Here is an 18685-nt window from a genome sequence, read left to right as displayed (position 1 = left end):
GTCCCAGAAGGGGGGGTCCCCCACTCACCCCCATGGACCAGCAGCTCTGCCTTGCACAGGACCTGGCCACCAGCGTTGCGGGCCAGGCATGTGTAGACACCAGCGTCATGCTGGGCCACGTCCCTTAGCACCAGAGAGTATGTGGTCCCTTCCTGTTGCTGGCTGAGTCGGGGATTATCCACCAGCTGGACGCTGTCCTGGAGACATAGGAGGTCAGGGAGGCTGTCAGCCCACCGTGGGGGACCCCAGAACGACGGCCCAGCCTGACCTTCAGTGGGCGCTGTGCCCAGTGCAGTGGGAGTTTCACATGCTCCCCACCCCCTCAGGCAGGCCCCCACCCCAGGCCTGTCCCTACCTTGTACCAGGTCACCGTGGGCTGCGGGCTGCCCTCAATGACGGCCTGGAACTGCGCCGTGCCGCCCCTCTGGGCCTGCACATCCTCGATGGTGACCTGCATGGATGGGGGCCCTGGGGGTGGGGGAGGGAGCCCATGGGAAGAGGCCAGGCAGTGCCCCACCACAGCCTGTCCCGTGTTGAAGTCTTCCATCCCCGGCCTGCAGTCACAGAGACCCAGCCCCGGGTGGGCTGGCAGCACCCCAGCTGTGTCCTGGTGCCCTAGGTGGGCAGGGAGCCCGTGAGATACGCCCCAGGGTGAAAGAGCTCACCTGCCTCCCAAGGGAAGGCAACCCCCTCCTGACTCCCCCCAGGCCCCTGACGGCTAGGAAGTGCTTCCTTCAGTCTAACCTCTGCCTCTCCTGCTTCAGCCTTGGCTCTCTGATGGCAGGCTACACAGAACATGCAGCCATGAGTGGGGAAAAGGGATCCGGCATCAAGGTCGGCCTCTCCCCTATCAGTGATGCCCTCTGAGGGGACAGGGGACACAGTGCGAGCAGCAGCAGGGGCCCTGGCCACAGCGAGGCTGGGACATGCCAGGTGGCTTTGCAGGCCCCTGCATGCAAATATCCCCCTAGCCCAGGACAGAGCAGACACACTCTAACCTGCTGTGCCCCCACCTACTTGCGGCACCCGAATCGCTGGCCTGGTACACAAAAGTCCTGTGCGTGGTCTCTGTGAACACGTGGCTGTGGATGTCCCAGAGCTCTGTTGCACCTGCCGGGGGCCAGGCAGCGCCCTCCATCCTGGGACCATGGAGCGGAATTAGCCGTCTACCCCTACCTTCCACTTTTGGGGCGAGGGTGGCAGAGCTTCATGATAAGATAGGGGTCTTGCCCTGCCCCCACCCAGGGGACTGCACCAGACTCTTTCGGAGGGGATGTACAGACAGGGGCCCCCAGTGCTGGGTGAAGAGGGAGCTCCCCCAATTCCCTTGCCCCAAGGGTGGCCTCTCCTCCTTGCCCTGCCCTTGGGCTGGCAAGGAGAGTGCAGGCGTGCTGTGACCCCCACCCCTTACTCTCCTGCCCCCCAGGATGTCCCCTCATCCCCCAGCGAGCTGGGGAAGTTACCGGATGGGCACAATGCGTTCCTGGGCCTCAGTGTGGGCCTGCGAGTCCTGCTCCAGGCCCTTACTGGGGAGAGCTTGTGGCACCGCCTGGGGCTCGTCTAGGGGGAGGCAACGGGCCCAGTGAGATGGAGCCTGGGGACTGTCCCTCAAGATATGTCTCTGCATCGACCTTCAGGGCTCAGAGAGTGGGACCATGTAGAACCAGGGCCCCAGGTGCACAGGGTCTGCGTCATGCACGTGCACCTCGGCCCCCTGGGCCTAGGAGGAGCGGCCCACAGCAGCACCCCCAGGGTCCTGGTCTGCCTGGGGCACTGGCAGCTCCCTGCTGCTCCTTCCTACCTGCCTCCTCCTTCTCCTATTCCGCATCTTTTTTCTCCCCCCCCCCCACCTATTTCTGCCTTCTCTTTCCCTTTCCCTTCTCCCCATCTTTCCCTTCTCTCTCCCCTCCTCCGCCTCTTCTTCCTCCCCACTCTCCTTCCTCCCACTTCTTCTCCCCAACCTCACAACCCTCCTCTCCCACTCCATCTGTCCCCTCTCCTCCTCCCCCTCCCCATCGCCTTCCCAGGAACATAGGGTACCCAAGCTGTCTGCTGAGGGCCGACCACAGTAGGCCTCTGGCTCTGGGGACAGATGTGCTCAGGGTGGGAAGGACCCTCCATCCCCCCCAGAACCCATACTCTTGCCTGGCTTCACAGGCTGTGTGAGGGGTGGGCCTTGTCCAGCCCCTGCCTCCCAGTGTGTGGAGCCATCAGAATGTTGGGGGTCCCCAGGGCTCTGCCAGTTCACCCAAAATGGGCACCCACAGTGACCAAGGTTGGTGTCAGAACAGAGGGGAGGTTAGGGGTGGGGGGGTGGTCCTGGAAGCAGGTAGTGCTTTGCCTTCAACCTGCTGCCACTGCCTCACCAGGTGCTTCTGCAGCCTCTGTGCCTGGGGGCTTCGGGCCGGCCTCCTGGACTTCAGGTGGGTCTCCGGGTCTGGGGCCAGGGCTGATCTGGTCCCCTGCGGAGGGTCCTGGAGACTCCGGGCACACCAGCGTCCTCTGGATGGATGTGGTCTCCTGGTCTGCTTGCTCCAGAGCAGCTGGGGGTGGGACAGTAGTATCTGTGGGGGAGGCAGGTCAACGTGTAAGAGTGAGAGCTGGCCTGGTCCCAGGGAGTGGGAGACTGCCCATATGCGCCAACCCCGGGCCACCCTTCCCACTTTCCTCCCCGCAGCCCCCCGCTGGGTTCAGGAGGTGCTGGAGGTGGAGACCCCTGGGAGAAAAAAGGGTCCAGAGACTGAGCCAGGAGACGTGGCACTCTAAGCAGGAAGCCCAGGACTGTTCCACTCCCAGGGTGGCACCCAGACGCCCTCGTGAGAATGTCGATTCCTCTAGGGGCAGCTGGGGCTGGACACCCACTCTCCACTCTGGTCTGGCCCTCAGTCTCAGCTAGTCCCATCCCTTTATTCTGGGGCTGGCCTTCCCCTGCAGCCTGCTCTGGAGCTCAGTGTGCTGGGCCGCCCAGGCCCAGGTGAACCAGTCCCACGGTCTAGGGAAGCTAGAGACACTCCGATGCCAAATCAGGGGCCAATAGATGGTCAGAAGTTGGGTTTTTTCCCTGGTCCCCCAGGGCAACCCTTGTCGCCCCTCCCAGCAGCCTTTTCCCCTCCATGAGCCGCTTGGTCTGACCCAGACCACTGCGCCCTCACCTGGCGCTTGCCCTCAGTCCCTAATGCAGCCCCCTTCTCCACCTGGCTGCCAGCTCCTGTGTGGCCAAGCAGGGATGCCCCCAATACCATTTCTCAGGTCCCTCTTTCTGGAGCCCTCCCCTGCTCCAGACCCTCTTGTTGATCTTCTGTATCCTTGGGTCCTCCAGGCTGCAGAGGCAACTGGGTAGGCTGCTGTCTGTTTGCCTTCTATGGCGCTGGGGCAACCATCCTGTCCTTACCCTCTCCAAGCAGGTCATCAGGACCCCTGACATGTCACCCCTCCACACCTGTCCTGACAAAGGACCTGGCGGCACAAGAGGCAGGAAGGCCTGCTCGGTCCCAGGCAGACAGGGACCAGTCACTGTGGGCAGTCCTGATCACACCGTGTGCACCTGAGACCAGCCCCTCAGCCCACGTGGGAGCAAGCTGGACAGGCGAACTGTCACGCCTCCACCCAGGATCCCCAGGACTGGCCAGGCCCCACAAGGTCAATGCTGGGTTGCCAGTGGAGGGGGCCTGGGCTGCCCACTCAGTCTTAAGGGCCAGGCCTGGAGGGGCCCCTGTCTCCCAAGTCGCCAGGGCCACCAGGCAGAGAAGCAAAAAAGAGCAAAGCGAAGGCAGTGCAAGGAACCGCTTTATTCTTATCATCAGGGTCGACTGATGGGGGATGTTCCCACACAGAGACCCTGGTCCACCCTGTAGAGAAGGCCCAGGAGGGTCTGCAGAGCTAAGCCCCACACGGGCCTCCTGGAGGCCAAGAAAAATGTTCATGGGTAAGATGTGGCTTGGGGGAAGCCCTCCACCGAGAGGGAGCCGGGGACCCCCAGCCTGGGTGAGAGGCAGGGCTGGGCTGGCCCTGACCGCTGGGACGGGGGCCTGAGCCGGGGCAGACAGGGCCCACATGGCATCCACCACCTCACAAATGGTGCAGGACAGCTGCCCAAGTGCCTTCCTTGTGTCTGGAACCCCAAACCCAAGCTGTGGTCTGCGAGTCTCTCCAGCCTGTGCTCCCGGAGCAGCCTCAATACACTCCGAGATCACAGACGTGTGTGTAATGTCCTCAGCGGAAGATCAAGTCCTGTGAGGTAGGAAGTGCCCAGCGTGGGCTCAAGCCCTGAGTTGTTGGAGAGCTGGGGGAGGGTCAGAGCACATGTGTCCGAGGGGTGCGGGCTTTGAGACTCTCCTGAGCTGAAAACCCAGGGCAGCTGCAAGGCAAGTTGGTGCTGGTGCCAGGCAGGGTCCTAGACCCAAAGCCACTTCCTTCTTTCTGCTGCCCCCGTGCAACCATGACAGCCGAGTCAGGGGTGTCCCAGCCCCAAGAGTCTCTCATCTCAGCCTCGGCCACCCAGCTCCTGAGGGTCTCCGCCTCAGCCCTGGGAGGGGCCGGAGGCCTCGTCCCCATCTGGGCAAATGTGCAAGGTGACAGTCTCCCCTACCGTCCCAAAGCTGACAGTCTGGGTGGAAACCTCTGTTTTGAAGCTGCTCTGGCCACTGTCCACAGAGCGCTGGACGTGAGTGCAGAAGGACGGCTTCCGGGACGTGGCATCTCCAGCCCGGGTTTCCCGCAAGCAGAAGGAGATGCCCGCAGGGCCAAGGACCTGCGGCCCCGATGGAGACGCCTCCGGGGGCCTGGGCATGCGGCTGAAGAAGCCAGGCGAGCCTTGGGAGCCTGGAGGGCGCCCCACATTGAGCAGGATGGGCTGCCCCACAGTGGGCTCGCTGATCTCTCTCTGAAGCACTGAGATCTCACAGGGTGGGTCATCAGGAGCACTGGACACGGGGCCGCTGCAGCCAAAGGTCTCCCCTTCCCGCGGCACGTAATCCTCCAGGTCAGCCAATGTGAGCACACGGCCGTGGTGTGTGAGGATCTTGGGGTCACGGCCCTGAAGGCCATCGGCACCCAGGGGCTCCTCCATTTGGTAGGTACTCCTTCCCTCCTTCTCCTCCAGGGGGTCCTCCTCCTCAGTGGCCCAGGGAGGGGACAGCCCAGGGGTCTCTGGCCCTGTTTCCACGTGGAAGACTAGGGGCTCGCCAACATCGACCGTGGCCGGGGTCTCCTGCACCACCAGCTTGTTGTTGGAGTTGTTTGTGTTGGGGTCTTCTCCAGGCATCCTGCCTGGCAGTGTGAAATGAAGCCCCTCCGAGCTTCCAGGTGTCTCTCTGGCCAGAGACGCACCCCTTGGGCCTGTCTTCTTCACCCGGACTTCGATCGTCTCTTCGACCTCCACCCACTTGGGCTGGGGCCCGGTGCTCCCGCGCAGGGCCGGCGCCTGGGCCTCGGGCTCCGTCACATACAGCGCGGGCACGGTGGGCCTCCAGCCTGCCTCTGCATCGGGCCGGCAGGGTTGGCTGGCGGCCGGCGACTGCAGCAGCTCAGGGGCCAGGAGGCCCGGCCTGGGCAGGCTGGCAGGGTGACAGGGGCGGGAGGGAGACTTGCTGGGGGACTGGCGTCGGCCACGGGGGCTCTTCACCACAGTGGTAATGGTCTCCTCTCTGTGGGGAGAGGGCCGAGAGGAGATGGGCACAGAGCCCCTTGCCATCAGCACGTGCCGGGGGCCAGCGCGAGAGATCGGGGTTAGTGTACCAGCAAGCGCGTCGTGACATTGCATAAACAAACACCTATGCGTGCTCGAGCCTGATCCCCAGGATCGCCAGCCAGAGAAACAAAGCACAAAGTCTCATCTGGCCAACATCGGGCTCTGGGTGCACGGATCTCAATACGAGAGTCCTGGCGGTGGAGAGGCCCGTGCTGCATCACACAGGTGCCTCCAAATCCCAGACTGGGCCAGTCTCCCCGCCCTGTCTGCGGCTGTCTCATTTTGAAGGCGCTAGCCCTCGTTACAGAGCTAATGGACAGGGGTGCAGGGACACGGCCCTCCTGGTTGATCCCACTAGGGTTTTGTGCTTTGTATCATGGCGGGAGGATGGTGGGGCAGTGATTAGCACTGGGAGCGCTCAGAGGGCAGGCACCTCAGTGATCCTTGGTTAGGGGTAGGCTGGGCAGCCGATGCCGCTGCTGCAGGTGCAGGAGGATGGCTGGGATCTTGACCTGTGGTCTGTGCTCCTGGCCTCTCGGTCTGGGGATGTGAGGCCCTCCAAGGACACCTGGCTCTGGGCATGGCTTAGCCATCATGGGCTGTGTGACCTCAGACAAGCCCTTCTCTTCCTTGGGCTCCATTTCCCCAAACGAGAGGGGAATGGAAGGGGAAGAGGAGACAGAACTCAAGGCCATTTGCACGTGAGCATGCATGGGGTGCTGGCCAGGGACCTTGCAGCAATCCAGGTATGGACAACAAGGCTGAAAAGGACTTGAAACTTGCCCAGAGCCAAGAGTCAGAAGCCTGCCACTCTGCCAACCAGAGACCCTAACCTTGCCAGGTATTGAGGGTGAAATGAGTAATAGGCAGGGAGCAGGAATGCACTGAGTAACAAACAGCCCCTGAGTAACACACAGCTTTCCTGGGCCCCAGGACCTGTATTTCCTCTTGGGCTCAGGCCGAGAGACCTGGCATGCAACTCAGTGCTGTCACCAGCTGCCTGAAATGACTTGGACTTTGTCTCTCTCCTGTTCAGCTTTGCTTTTGTCTGACTCATGGCTCCACTGGGGAGTAGTTAATCTCAGGCACGGGCCCAGAGATGTGTGGCCACACCTCAGGGTACACAGCAATTACAGACCTTGCCTCCTCTGGCCCTCACCTGGTAAAGGGGAAATGCTGTGCCCACTTAACTGACGGGGAAGCTGAGGCTTGGAGACGTAGCCTACTCAGGGCTGCGGGCCTGCCTTCCTGCTTCACACAAGGCTCAGTGGCATTAGGCTTGTCCCTGGCTCAGAGACTGCACGAACATCAGGGGAACCTGGGCATGGCCCCATCTGCTGGCCCCATGAGGCCTAATTTGCTGAGGCAGGACAGTGAGTCCAGTGCAAATGGGCAGCTGCATCGCACCTCCTAATGCACCCTGATGCTGGGCTCTGCTGGCCTCATGAGGGCGCGTAGACATCGTGCCCTGAGACAACGGGCAGGGGTCTCTCTCCAAGTCCTGTTTCCTTCTGGTACCTCTTGGCTCCCCAGAGCCCCTCATTGTGTGGTGTGCCCTTGGCGGGGATGCTGGGCCAGGCAGTTGCCTCTCTCCGTTCCTCAAGGGGAGGGAGTACACTCTTCCTGGCTACCTCTCTAAGCCTGGCGTAGACGGCATTTCAGGAAGCCTCATGAGGGACCTGGTCCAGCTGCCCACAAGCATGATGCTCTCTAATGCCTCCACAGTGCGGCTGCCTGGCCCCACCTCTGCTCCTCCATTCTCCTCCAGAAAATGTAGATAATGACAATGCTCCCTTCATGGCTGAAATGTGGAGCTGATTTGTGTAAAGGCTCTGGCATGGTGGCATACCTCCAGTGCTGGCACGCACTTCTGTCCCAGGCGGCCCCATGTATGGTGGGGTAGCTGTCTGCTCTGGGTGGGAGAATGGAGAAAGCCACAGGAGGGCGAACTCAGGATCTCATTGACTCGTCTGAAGATAGGATTCTCCACCCACCCACCTGCACACATCGCCTATGGGAAAGCCTTCCAGATGACCCAGGTCAAAACCAATCCTGTCTCCTCCTCTGGGTTCACCTAGCTCTCCGGACCTCTTGCATTTAATTATCAACAACCTGTGTGGCTTTTCCTCAGACTTGAGGGTACTGATGGATGAAGAATGGGACAGGGAATATGGCACCGGGAAAAGGAGTTCTCGGCTGGCTTCAGCTGTGAGCCACCCTGAGCCAGCCTCGTCTCTTCTCGGAATCTCAGTTTTCCCATCTTCCTAACATGACGGCTGGGCCTGGGGACGTCCTACGGTCCTAGGGCTGTGCTGTTCATTATGGTACACTATTTTAATTAAATTCGAATGAACAAAAATTAAATAAATTGACAAATTTAGTTCTTGGGTCACACTGGACCCCTCTAAATGCAGCTAGCGGCTGCTGTAGTAAGCAGTGTGAATGTAGATTATTTCCATCAGCACAGAAAGTTCTCTGGGACAGTGCCCTGGATCCTAGAGTGCTGAAGGACCGCGTGCTGCCTCTAGCATGCTGCAGAAAGCAGCTTTTAACCCCAGCTCCCCCTAACTGGTACGACCCTGGGTCCGAGCCCAGAGGGAGCCACTGTGAGGCGCACAGAGTAGGTCTATGCTGCTGGGGCAGCGGGGCCATGGAGAGGGTACCTAGACTCTGGAAGAGACAGCTTTGAAGTGTGAAGGGAGCCAAGGTCCCGGAGGGAGGTTGATTCCCTGGGCGTGTCTGCAAGGTGCTGGCAGTCTGCGTAGTGAGCAAAGGTCATGTGGGCAAGCAGTCAGACCAGCCAAGTGGCCAGGCTACACAGGCAAGGTGCAGGCAGGTTAGTGGGGCATGCAGGGGGGCACTGCAGTCAGAAGGGAAGTTAGGAACACGCCTGCACTTACATGATGACGGTTTTCTTGGGGACTTTAGTCTCCTGCTCAGTGACTACAAAGAAAACAGTTGGAACAGCGAGGGTTACAGACCGGCCAGTGCTCAGAGGCTGAGCACTCTGAGTGGCACGGCAGTGTAGGAGCCTGCTCAGTGTAGGGCGCTGGATCAAGCCGTGCCTGACTGCGTGCCCCTGGGAGGAATGTCTCAGCTTAGAGTCCCAGGTCCCTCCTCTTCGAAATGGAAGTGACAACACTGAATGACTTGGGGGATAAGGGATGGTGACAACGATGCGTCCCATGGGAGGGTAGAACCGCTGTCCCTCTTGAGGGTCCTGCAGGAGCTTTGGGGAGAATAAGGGCCCTGTCTAAGCTGCCCACAGAGAAATCCCAGCCTTTCCATCAGCCCGTGTGCCCAGGGGGCCCCGTGAATTTGTCAGGCCTGAAGTTCCCCTTGTCACAGGAACACGGCCTAGAGAAGGGAAAGGAATGGCCTGTGGCTGCATGGTAAGCTGGCTGCCAAACTGGGACCAGGATGGCTAATGTCTGTTTCACAAAACAATTCTAAAGACCAAAGGGCATCTCTCCAGAGGAGAATGACCCTGGAGTCCTGCGGGCAGCGCATCTGAGTTCTGTGGCATGAGGACACGGAAGTCCCTCTGGGAGCAATCGGAGGATGCCGGAGCAGGGTCCTGAGCTCTGAGGGAGCCGGGAAACCTAGGTCTGTTAGGAGCACCCTGGAGCCAGCAGGATAGGTCTGGGTGCAGGATTTACTGATAGGGGACCCACATCCCAGAGACAGGATGGGACTCATCCCAGACCTGGGAGGACCTACTCCCACCGTCTCGAGGCCTCTTCCTCTGCAGCTTCTGGACAGGGTCGGGCTGGGCACAGAGATGTCCCTCTCAGCCTGCCCAGTTGGACAGCAGGCAGCCCACCAGCTGCCAGCACACAGACATCTCAACAACCCCTCTCACCATCCTGTAGGGAAAACCGGGAAGGAGGAGGTGCGGTGCGAAGCTCAGAAAAGTCAAGTGGCATGGCCTGGGGCACACAGCCTCCTAGCTCCTGGTCTGTGGGATTTTTCTGCTTTGTGGCAGTGCCACATAAAGGATTTCCCTAGAGGATCATGAGTCTTTTAACCTTGTCTCCGATGAGGTGCACATAAATGAAATGTACCAAACGTGTCTGTATGGCGCCTGGGAGCCACATTTACTGAGCATGTGTGTGCATGGATATGTGCACCCATGGGTCTGTATGTGTGCGTGCACACGTGTGAGTGTGCTTGCGCAAGCTGCCTCCTGGAGAGAGGGGAGCCCACTGGGAGAGAGAACGGGCTCCAGCCTAAATGCCTTGTGTGTTGGCTAACTTGGGTCCAGAGGCCGAGTTTCCTGTATCTTCCCTGATGGGGGCCTCATTCTGTTGCTTCTGAGGGTGGTGGCCAGGGCACCTGTGGGGCTGCTACACCCCTGGCACCTTTGCTCCTGACCTCATCTGCCCCCTGATGGGCTCTGGGCCCTGCTGAGTACTGGCAATCATGGAAGGGGTGCAGTCGTGCAAAGCGGGGCGCCTGGCCCTGCGCAGTCTCACAAGCAAGGGGGCAGCGCCCCGTCCCACAGGGCCAGCCAGGGCCCATTCCGGCTGTAGAGCCACGGGGTTAAAGAGGAAGCGGCAGGGTAGGGTTAGGAAGCAGGAGGCGGCAGGCTCCAAATTTCAGCGTCTGTGAGGACTGGCCTTCTGGCCTCGCGGGGCACAGACGCCACTTCGGGCACGGGTGGGCCGCCCCTCCTCCAGATCCTACAGCCACAGGACGTTGACAGAGACCCATCATGACAATGAATTGAATGGCTCTGTAGGGTGTGTTTTGTCACCAGCCGGGAGGGAGTGCCGAGGTGCTGGCGGGGCCCTGCTGTGCCCGACGTAAGATGCCACGTGGCAGGAAGCAGACAGTTTTGGCAGATGTCATGGGAGCCTCTGGTGGGAACCAGCCTGACCTGCGCCCTCTGGGGGGGTGAGGAACAAGACCCGTGCCCTAGAAGGCATCAAAGGCCCTGAGGCCAAGCTCCTGGCGCCAGATAGCCAGCTCTGGGAGGGTCTAGACGGACAACAGCTCCTGGACGTTGGACCCTGGGAGGGACTGGATCCGGTGGCTCACGGCATCATGGAAGCCAACTTTCAGGACTCGGGAGGACGCACATCCCAACCCATCCTACTGTAAGAGGTGCAGCTCCACCAGGCGTTGGCGCAGCTTCTGCTTGCATGCTCCCAAGGATGGGAGGCTCACTATTTGTCTCGCAGCCCTTTTCTGGGTGAGGCAGTTCAGACTGGGAGAAACTCTCCCTGGGGCTGCAGCCTGCCCTGCAAGGCCTGTAAGGCTGCTCTCAGGACTGAGTAGGACCAGGATGGGCACCAGGTGCCCTCCTCTCCATCCTGGCCATCCTTGGCTGGGCCCAGCTGGGACTCCGGACCCAAGTGTAAGTGGAGGCATCACACGTCTTACCACCCTTCACCTCCTGCCCAGGAGCACGCTGCTCCCTAATGAGGCCATTTCTGTAGCCCAGACCCCTCCCAGCCTGGCTCAGGCCAGGCCAGGCCAGGCCAGAGAGGCCAAGCCACAGTATTCTGTCCTTTCTACAGCCAGCCCTGCCTGGTGTGGAGGGGTCAGGCCCCTGACACCTGCTCCTTCTCCCAGGGGTCAAGCTGGGACCCAGCAGGCTGCTTCTGTGGAACCACCCCTCCGACAGTCCCTGTCACCCTCCCATGAGACCTCTCTGACCACTGCCTGGCGGGCTGCTCCGGGCCCATGTCTGGCCTTTATATGCACTCAATACTGCCCCTAGGGATGGTAAGCAGGGCTTGGAGGCCCTCCACTCCCCAGGACTGCCCCTCCAGCCTTTCCCAGGCTCTGGGTTCACAGCCCCCCCTCCCCCTGCCCCCCCAGCCCCGCTCCAGTCAGGGACTGGGAACCAGTGCTTGCCCCTAGACCTCTGAAGCCCCTCCTCAGTCCTTGCTTTCCCCCCTCCAGGAAGTGTGCTCTGATTGGAAGGGCCGATGGGTTTCACCCTACCTGGCCCTGCCCAGACACGTAGAGAGTCCAGCCCAGGCCGAGGCTGGCCGCACAGTCACTTACCTTCCACGGCAGCAAGCTGCTCCCTGCGGTGCTGATCTTGGGCCTGTAGCGCCGGGCTCTGCATGAACAGCTCTGCACCACCCCGCTTGGAGCCCAGCCGGTTCACCAACTGGGGGACAGATGGCAGAGGCTCATTTAGAGCCCGTGGCTCCCCAGGGGGCCCGGGCCGTCTCTTTGAGGCTGTTCAGGCCAGCTATAGCATGAGGGGCTGACCACAGCTATTCCCAAAGAATACCAGCTATTCCCAAAGCTGCAGAGCCTGACCACAGGAGAAGGGTCCCAGGCCAGACACCATGTCCCCGTAGGGCACCAGCACCGACTGAGAGCTTCCTATGATGGTGGGAACACTCATTATCTGCTCTGTCCAGTGCAGTGCCCATGTGGGCCCTGAGCACGCGAAGTGGGAGTGAATCTTTACCTAGAGTTAACCTGAACTGATTTAAATTTAAATCACCAGGTGTGGACGGTAATGACTAAAGTGAAGAGTGCAGGTCCAGAGCTGACTGGGGTCCATTTGCTTCCCTGGGAGTTGCCATAGAGGGCAGGTACCATGCAGCCCCTCTGCAGGCTGCCGGCAGCAGCAGCTGCATGGAGCAGGCTGGCAGCCAGGAAGAGCCAGAGCCAGCACACAGCTTCCCCCGACCACTGCTGGCCCCTCTGGCCATGGAGGACTGAGGGGACTCCACCCAGGGCTCCCCTCCTGAGTCCTTGTCCTCTCAACACAGATACGGGGTGATGACAGAGGACCTGCCATCCCCTCTTCCATCATGGGTCATGGATGGCAGTGATGAGGCAAGATCCCCGAGGGTAAGACCCCCAACCCCCTCTCCAAGGCCCACCCGCCTCACCTCACACTCGTAGAAGCCCAGGTCCTCCTTGCTGGCTGCCCGGACCTCCAGTACCAGCAGGCCACTGCGGGGCTCGCTCAGGACCCGGTACTTGCCTCCTGGGGTCAGCAGAGCCCCATCCTTGTACCACCTGAAGCCAACCCCAGGGGTGGTCAGGTGGGACCTTTCCAGGTCTCCCGTGCTCAGGACCCTCCCCTCACCTGCCCCACAGATCCAGGTACCCTTACAGAGCCCACCTCCTTGGACGCCACCCACCCAATGTCCAACCAGGCCTATAACCTCCTCACTGCAGCTAAAGTCACGTTCGGAACGTGCTGCAGCCCCAAAATGCCCCCGTCTCACCAGAGAGGCTGAGATTCTCTGTCCAGCCCACCCCTGATCTAGTAAACAGACTGCCCACCCTCATTTTTCGGGCAGGCAAGATAACCCTGGGGGCAGGCCCACCTGCTCTCCTCCACCCCGGCCCCAAGCTGCCCAGCCCACCTGATCTGAGGGTGCGGGGCACCTTCAATGGTGCAGGTGATCTGGGCGTCCTCTCCCTCCGCAAAGGGCACTGCCCGGACCTTGTTCACAAACCGAGGAGGGACTGCGGGGTCGAGGAAGTGGGGAGAGAGGAAGAAAGAGAGATGGAGAGACAGAGAACGTGACACAGAGGGAGACTCAGAGATAGACACAGACAGACAGAGAGAAAGAAACAGAGACAGAGAGAAATAGACACAGTGAGGGGGAGAGACAGAGACAGGGAGAGAGACAGAGACAGAGAAACAGAGAAAGAGACAGAAAATGACAGAGATGGAGGCAGAGACAGAGACACAGAGATACAGAGAGAGAACAAGACAGAGACATTCGCCATGATGGAGCAGGACCCTGCCCCCACCAGAGTCCCCCAGACCTCAGGCAGATGTTCATGCCCACCCCCTGCCAGCCCCACCCACAGGCCTATGCTCTCCCATGAGGGCTGAGACCTTCATGATACCCACAGAGTGGCCTCCCTCCCAGGGCTCACCTTGCACCAGGATCTTGCCCAGAGTGCTGGCATTGCCAGCAGCACTGGCTGCAAAGCACATGTACTGGCCAGAGTCGACACCAGTCAGGTTGTCCAGGATGAGGGTGCACGAGCCATCAGGGTCTTCGATGAGGATGTGGTGAGGGTCCACCTCCACTGGCTTCCCATCTGGAATGGAGGGGAGGGCCATCACAGAGGTGACCCCAGCAGGGACACAAGAGGCTGGGCTTGCCTGGGGGTCACAGTCACAGGGGGTTGATGGGGGGGGCATCACTGGAGCATGAGAGCCAGTGTGGGCTCCCTGCTGGGGGGCCGGCTGGCCAAGCTGACCTGGAGCCCTGGATGGAGACGTGTTGCTGACCCACACTGTCCACTTCCCCAGACGTCATTGCACACGGCGTGGCCTCTGAAAGGCAGGCTCTTAGCTGGAGGCAGGGGCCAGCTAGGGGACCCAAACCCCACAGAGGACTCCCCTTCTGATAACTAGACCCTCAATTACCTCATCAAAGATTGTGCAACTGTTCAGGGGCCTCCGAGGTACTGACCCCTCCTAGCGGACAAGCTTGGACACCACCTGTCTCTTTAATCACCCTCGTCTAAATGCCCCCCCGACCTAAGATCTTCAGCTGTAACACATTTCTCTCCTGGGTGAGGGATGGGGAGATGTGCACCTTTCATTACAAAGAATTCTTTTCTCCAGAAATGTGTAATACTTCATAGATGAACACTTTCTGGTAGCTCTGTGTGTTCTGAATAAGGTTGTTTAAAGTATAATGGTTCATAAAAAGCATTGTGACTTTTGATTCACAGGGAACCTTAAGAAAATTTAAATTCTATGTCTATGAGTCTGTTTCTGTTTTGTATTTATGTTCATTTGTGTTTTTCTTTTTTTTTTTTTAAACTTAGATTCCACATATGAGCGATCTCATATGGTATTTTTCTTTCTCTTTCTGGCTTACTTCACTTAGAATGACATTCTCCAGGAACATCCATGCTGCTGCAAATGGCGTTCTGTTGTCTTTTTTTATGGCTGAATAGTTTCCCATTGTATAAATATATCACATCTTCTTTATCCAGTCATCTGTTAATGAACATTTAGGCTGTTTCCATATCTTGGCTATTGTAAATAGTGCTGCTATGAACACTGGGGTGCAGGTGTCAAACTTGTGGTAGCCAGAGGGAAGGAGGGTGGGAAGGGATGAACTGGGAGTTCGAAATTTGTAGATACTGACAGGCATATGTAGAATAGATAAACAAGATTATACTGTATAGCACAGGGAAATGTATACAAGATCTTGTGGTAGCTCATGGTGAAAAAGAATGTGACAATGAATATATGTATGTTCATGTATGACTGCTCTAGGCTGGAAATTGACACAACATTGTAAACTGACTATAACTCAATAAAATAAAATTTTAAAAAAGAAACAATTTAAAAATATACCCCTCCAAAAAAAAGCTTCCAGCTGCCGCCCCATTTCTCTGTGCCCCTGTGTTGTAAGTCCAGGGAAGAGCTGTCCTCACTCTCTGTCTCCAGACACTGCCCTTTCTACTCTTCCTTGAACCCACACCCTCTTGGTTTCGCCTCGCCTACAAAACAGCTCTTGGCAAGGCTACCAATCTGTGGTCAATTCTCAGTCTTCATTGTGCTGTCAGAAAACAATTCTCCGTGGACTTCTGGCAGTGCTGCAGAGTCGGATCCTCTGGGCAAAGACACCTGCAGCGAGCACCGACACCCCAGGAGCCAACCAGAGCAGCAGAGACAAAGCCCTCTCCTTCCTTCCCTGTGACGCATTCGCCTGCCTTCCAGGGCCGTAAGTCACTCCTCTCTCTGGAGGGAAGGATGGGCAGATGTGTCAGCAGCCCCATACAAGCTCAACATCTCCTAGCACTCGGGGTTTCTCTCTTGTGGTACAAGCTGTGGCGTGCAGCTGACAGCTGGCCCCTGCATGTGGAGATGCAGGCGTGGGCAACCCCTGCAACACGCTGTTGCTTTTGCTGTGACAAACAGCCTTTGTCTCTGACGTGGGGTCTCATGTCTTCTGTTTGTATCTGGCTGGCAGGCTAGCTTGTTAGTTTGCAAGCCAGGAACCATCTCAGACCCTTCACGGTTTCTGATTTGCAATTTTGGCCACAAGGAAGGGACACTGTCAGACACAGCATTCCAAAAGAGAAAGAAAGTGGCTCATGGGCCACTTAACAGGACCCGAGGGCGGTTCATGGAAATCAGTGGAGGACATGCTGACCAAACTTCATGGTCAGCTGCGCAGTAAACAGATAGCTCATTTGTTGACTGTGAACGGCGAGAAACTGGGCAGGCGGCTGCAATCTGAGCATCAAGAAGTGGGTTCAAAGACAGGCACCTGGATGGTACCCTGGTTGACCAGCTCTCCTTGGAGCTGGGACATTGCTGGCTCAGCCTCAGGCCAGTCTCATTTCCCAGCAAACATGAGCACCCGTGCTGAGTACAAGGAGGGCTCCATGCCCTTCAGACCCCAGTCACAGAAACAGACACCGACACTGGGTGCAAAAGGCGGGGGCATCACCAGTTCTGACGGGTCGAAGGCAGGAGCAGGGCCAGAACTGAGGGATGAGAGGTGCGGCCACCAAACACACGCGAGATTCTTTTAGACATAACAGTAAAGGATTCCAGCGTCTGCTGTTGAGTCCTGGCTCGGGACAAGTCCCTGACACAGATAAACCTCCATGGGGAACCATCAGTGGCTGGCACATGGGCTCATGGCATCTGGTTAGTGTCTAGAATGGGCAGCATTCCAGAGAAGTGGGCACACCAGAGAAGTGACCCAAAGGGATGTAAGCGCTTTCTGCCTCCTTGGAAACCTCATTCAGTCCTTATGGGAAGACCCAGAGAGAGGATGGGAGACGGCACTATGGCTCTGGGCCAGTAGACACCCCTGCTAAGTGGACCTTATCCCAAAGGTCACCATGAAAGTATAAACCCCAGCCAGGCAAGGGGTACAGAGGCCCTGAGAACACTGTGATGTGGCCGTTAGGTCAAGGAGTCCCTGAAGCTAAAACAGATGGGATCAGAGGTGACAATCTTGTGGCCCCATTTTGGGCTTTGAGTGAGCCCAAAACATTGGATGTTACTGAGCTATGGAAGTGTGTCTCATCCCATCCCTGGTCCCCTTTCCTCCTCCTCCGCTCCAACCTCCTCTGCTTTAAGAGAAAAAAAAAATTAGTAGCTCTTCGTCTCCCTGTGCCCAGAGGCACCAGAGGCCCTCCATGCCCATCTGATACGCCAGGGATGTCAGGCTAGGGGAAAACGGAGACTCTGATGGCTTTGCTGGATACAGGCACCCGGATCCACTGATGGGATCCGGGCAGGGTTCCCAGAGAACGTGAAAGGTCATGTCACCTTGGGGCCAAGTTAGGGTGCTGTGACTAAGGCTTCCACCTCTGGACCCTGAGGTTTGCTGTGTTTGGAATCCCCTGCCCCACACAAGGGGGGGGGAACACTCCCCGTGGGAGCTCTGGCCAGAGCCCCGTCCCTTCCCAAGATGGCCAACAGAACCCCAGGAGGAGAAGGACGTCCCAGCCCTCCTGGGTGATGTGAACACAGCCAAGGTGACGAGAGAGGCCGAGTCCAAAATCAACAGCCTTGTACAGCCAGAGAGAGTGGTGGCCGGAGGCTGACTGTCACCAGCCCAGTCCAGTCGCTGCTCCTGTGGCCACAGGTGGCTGAGATGGGGTCTGCTGTACAGGCTAACAGCCCCCACCAGGAGTCTTGAGCATCGCAGCCACCTGCTTTTCCGCCCTGCTGGCACACAGGGACCAAGGCCACTCTGCATTTGCGTGGCACAGTCTCTAACACCCATTGCTAGTGCCCCTGCTCCCTGCCAGCTGCCCCTGGCAGGTGGGTCACGACCTGGCCCTCTGCCCCGATACGCAGGCTTCTGCTGTATGAATGGCATTCTGCTGGCTGGTGAGTCTGACTTCTGCCCGCTGCTACTCTTCCTGGCAGAGGTTATTATGTACTCACTGACCCTGAGATGTTGTGAATGCCCTGGCTGTTTGGTTTGATGCTTGGCAGACTGTAGACAGGCAGGATGACACCCCTCCTTGGGGCCGTGAACTGTGGAGGCAAAGTGAGGCCATTGATCGGGGCCACACCCAGACCACCAGGGTCCCTGTGTGGAGCCACTGCGTCACACGTGGCGCTGAGCTCCAGGGCCAGACAGGACGGCCGAGAGAGATGCTCTAAGTTGGGGGGTGCACATCACGTGGGATGGACCCCCCACCTGGCAGATGGGTGCCTCTCGGGGCCATCTGTGGTGTTTCCAAATGTGATGCTGCTTTGGGTCAGTAAACCGCCAGCTCTGGCCACACCACGTGGCTGTGTGTGCTGCCTGGACCACCTGCAGTCTGAGAACCTGTCACCTGTCACACTTGTTGCTCAACATGAGCTGACCTTCGAACTGCCCCTTGCCTCCTCTACTCACTGGACACAGCTGTCCCCAGACACCAGGTTAATGGTCAGGATGAAGGGGATGATGGCCGGTCTAAGCAGAGGCGGGAACCTGGGAATCCCCTCTGACCGTTCCTGGGCATGGCACAGCCTGGCCAGCACCCCCTTCTGGGGGCAGCCTGGCTGAAAGGAGGAGGCTGAGGGGCTCCTCTCACTTCTGAATAACTTTCATGGAATGGCTTTGTCTCCCTAAACCTGCTCTCACAGGCGAAGGTCTGGTTGTGAGGAGGGATGGTGGGGAAGGCGAGCTGCACTGCGTGGGTTCTGTGAGGCAGCTGGGAAGGGAAATCCACAGACCCCAGGACGTGGGGACAGTGACCCTCCCTCCAGAAGGAGGACCCCCAGGATGCTTCAGGGAACCAGTTGCCCCATCCACCAACTCTGCCCTGAGGCTCTGAGCACGGGACACAGGAATGGCCCCTCTTTCATGTCCCTACAAAATCCCCCTGTGTGCGCTCTCCAGCCCCATTCTTAGCCATTCGTGGGTGGACACATGCTGGCTGTGGACAAGCAGGACAGGACTTCCCTGGAACAGCGCCTCCAAAGCCAGGACTGGACTTGGCTGTCAGTACTGAACCAGGGACTCAGAGGGACCTGCCAGACCAGTGAGCCTTAATACGAGCATCTTGGTTTACCCA

At 58.7% G+C, this 18685-nt stretch overlaps 1 protein-coding gene across 50 annotated transcripts in view; it reads right to left on the bottom strand.

Annotated features, from left to right (window-relative positions):
• OBSCN (obscurin, cytoskeletal calmodulin and titin-interacting RhoGEF) overlaps positions 1 to 18685 on the bottom strand; it is a 169429-nt gene that overhangs the window by 11587 nt on the left and 139157 nt on the right. For all 50 annotated transcript variants that reach the window (XM_032477303.1, XM_032477305.1, XM_032477304.1 and 47 more), the window contains 9 exons: positions 13559 to 13726; positions 13036 to 13138; positions 12553 to 12682; positions 11705 to 11813; positions 2367 to 2564; positions 1464 to 1560; positions 1018 to 1139; positions 356 to 468; positions 29 to 197 (listed from right to left, as the gene is read on the bottom strand). In XM_032477303.1, coding sequence (XP_032333194.1) covers positions 29 to 197; positions 356 to 468; positions 1018 to 1139; positions 1464 to 1560; positions 2367 to 2564; positions 11705 to 11813; positions 12553 to 12682; positions 13036 to 13138; positions 13559 to 13726 — 1209 coding nt within the window. The remainder of the gene's footprint in view (positions 1 to 28; positions 198 to 355; positions 469 to 1017; positions 1140 to 1463; positions 1561 to 2366; positions 2565 to 11704; positions 11814 to 12552; positions 12683 to 13035; positions 13139 to 13558; positions 13727 to 18685) is intronic.

Source organism: Camelus ferus, chromosome 3 (assembly GCF_009834535.1).
Source record: "Camelus ferus isolate YT-003-E chromosome 3, BCGSAC_Cfer_1.0, whole genome shotgun sequence".
Lineage (NCBI taxonomy): Eukaryota > Metazoa > Chordata > Mammalia > Artiodactyla > Camelidae > Camelus > Camelus ferus.
Note: the sequence above shows the minus strand (reverse complement) of the source record. Positions and strands in the feature narration are given on the sequence as shown.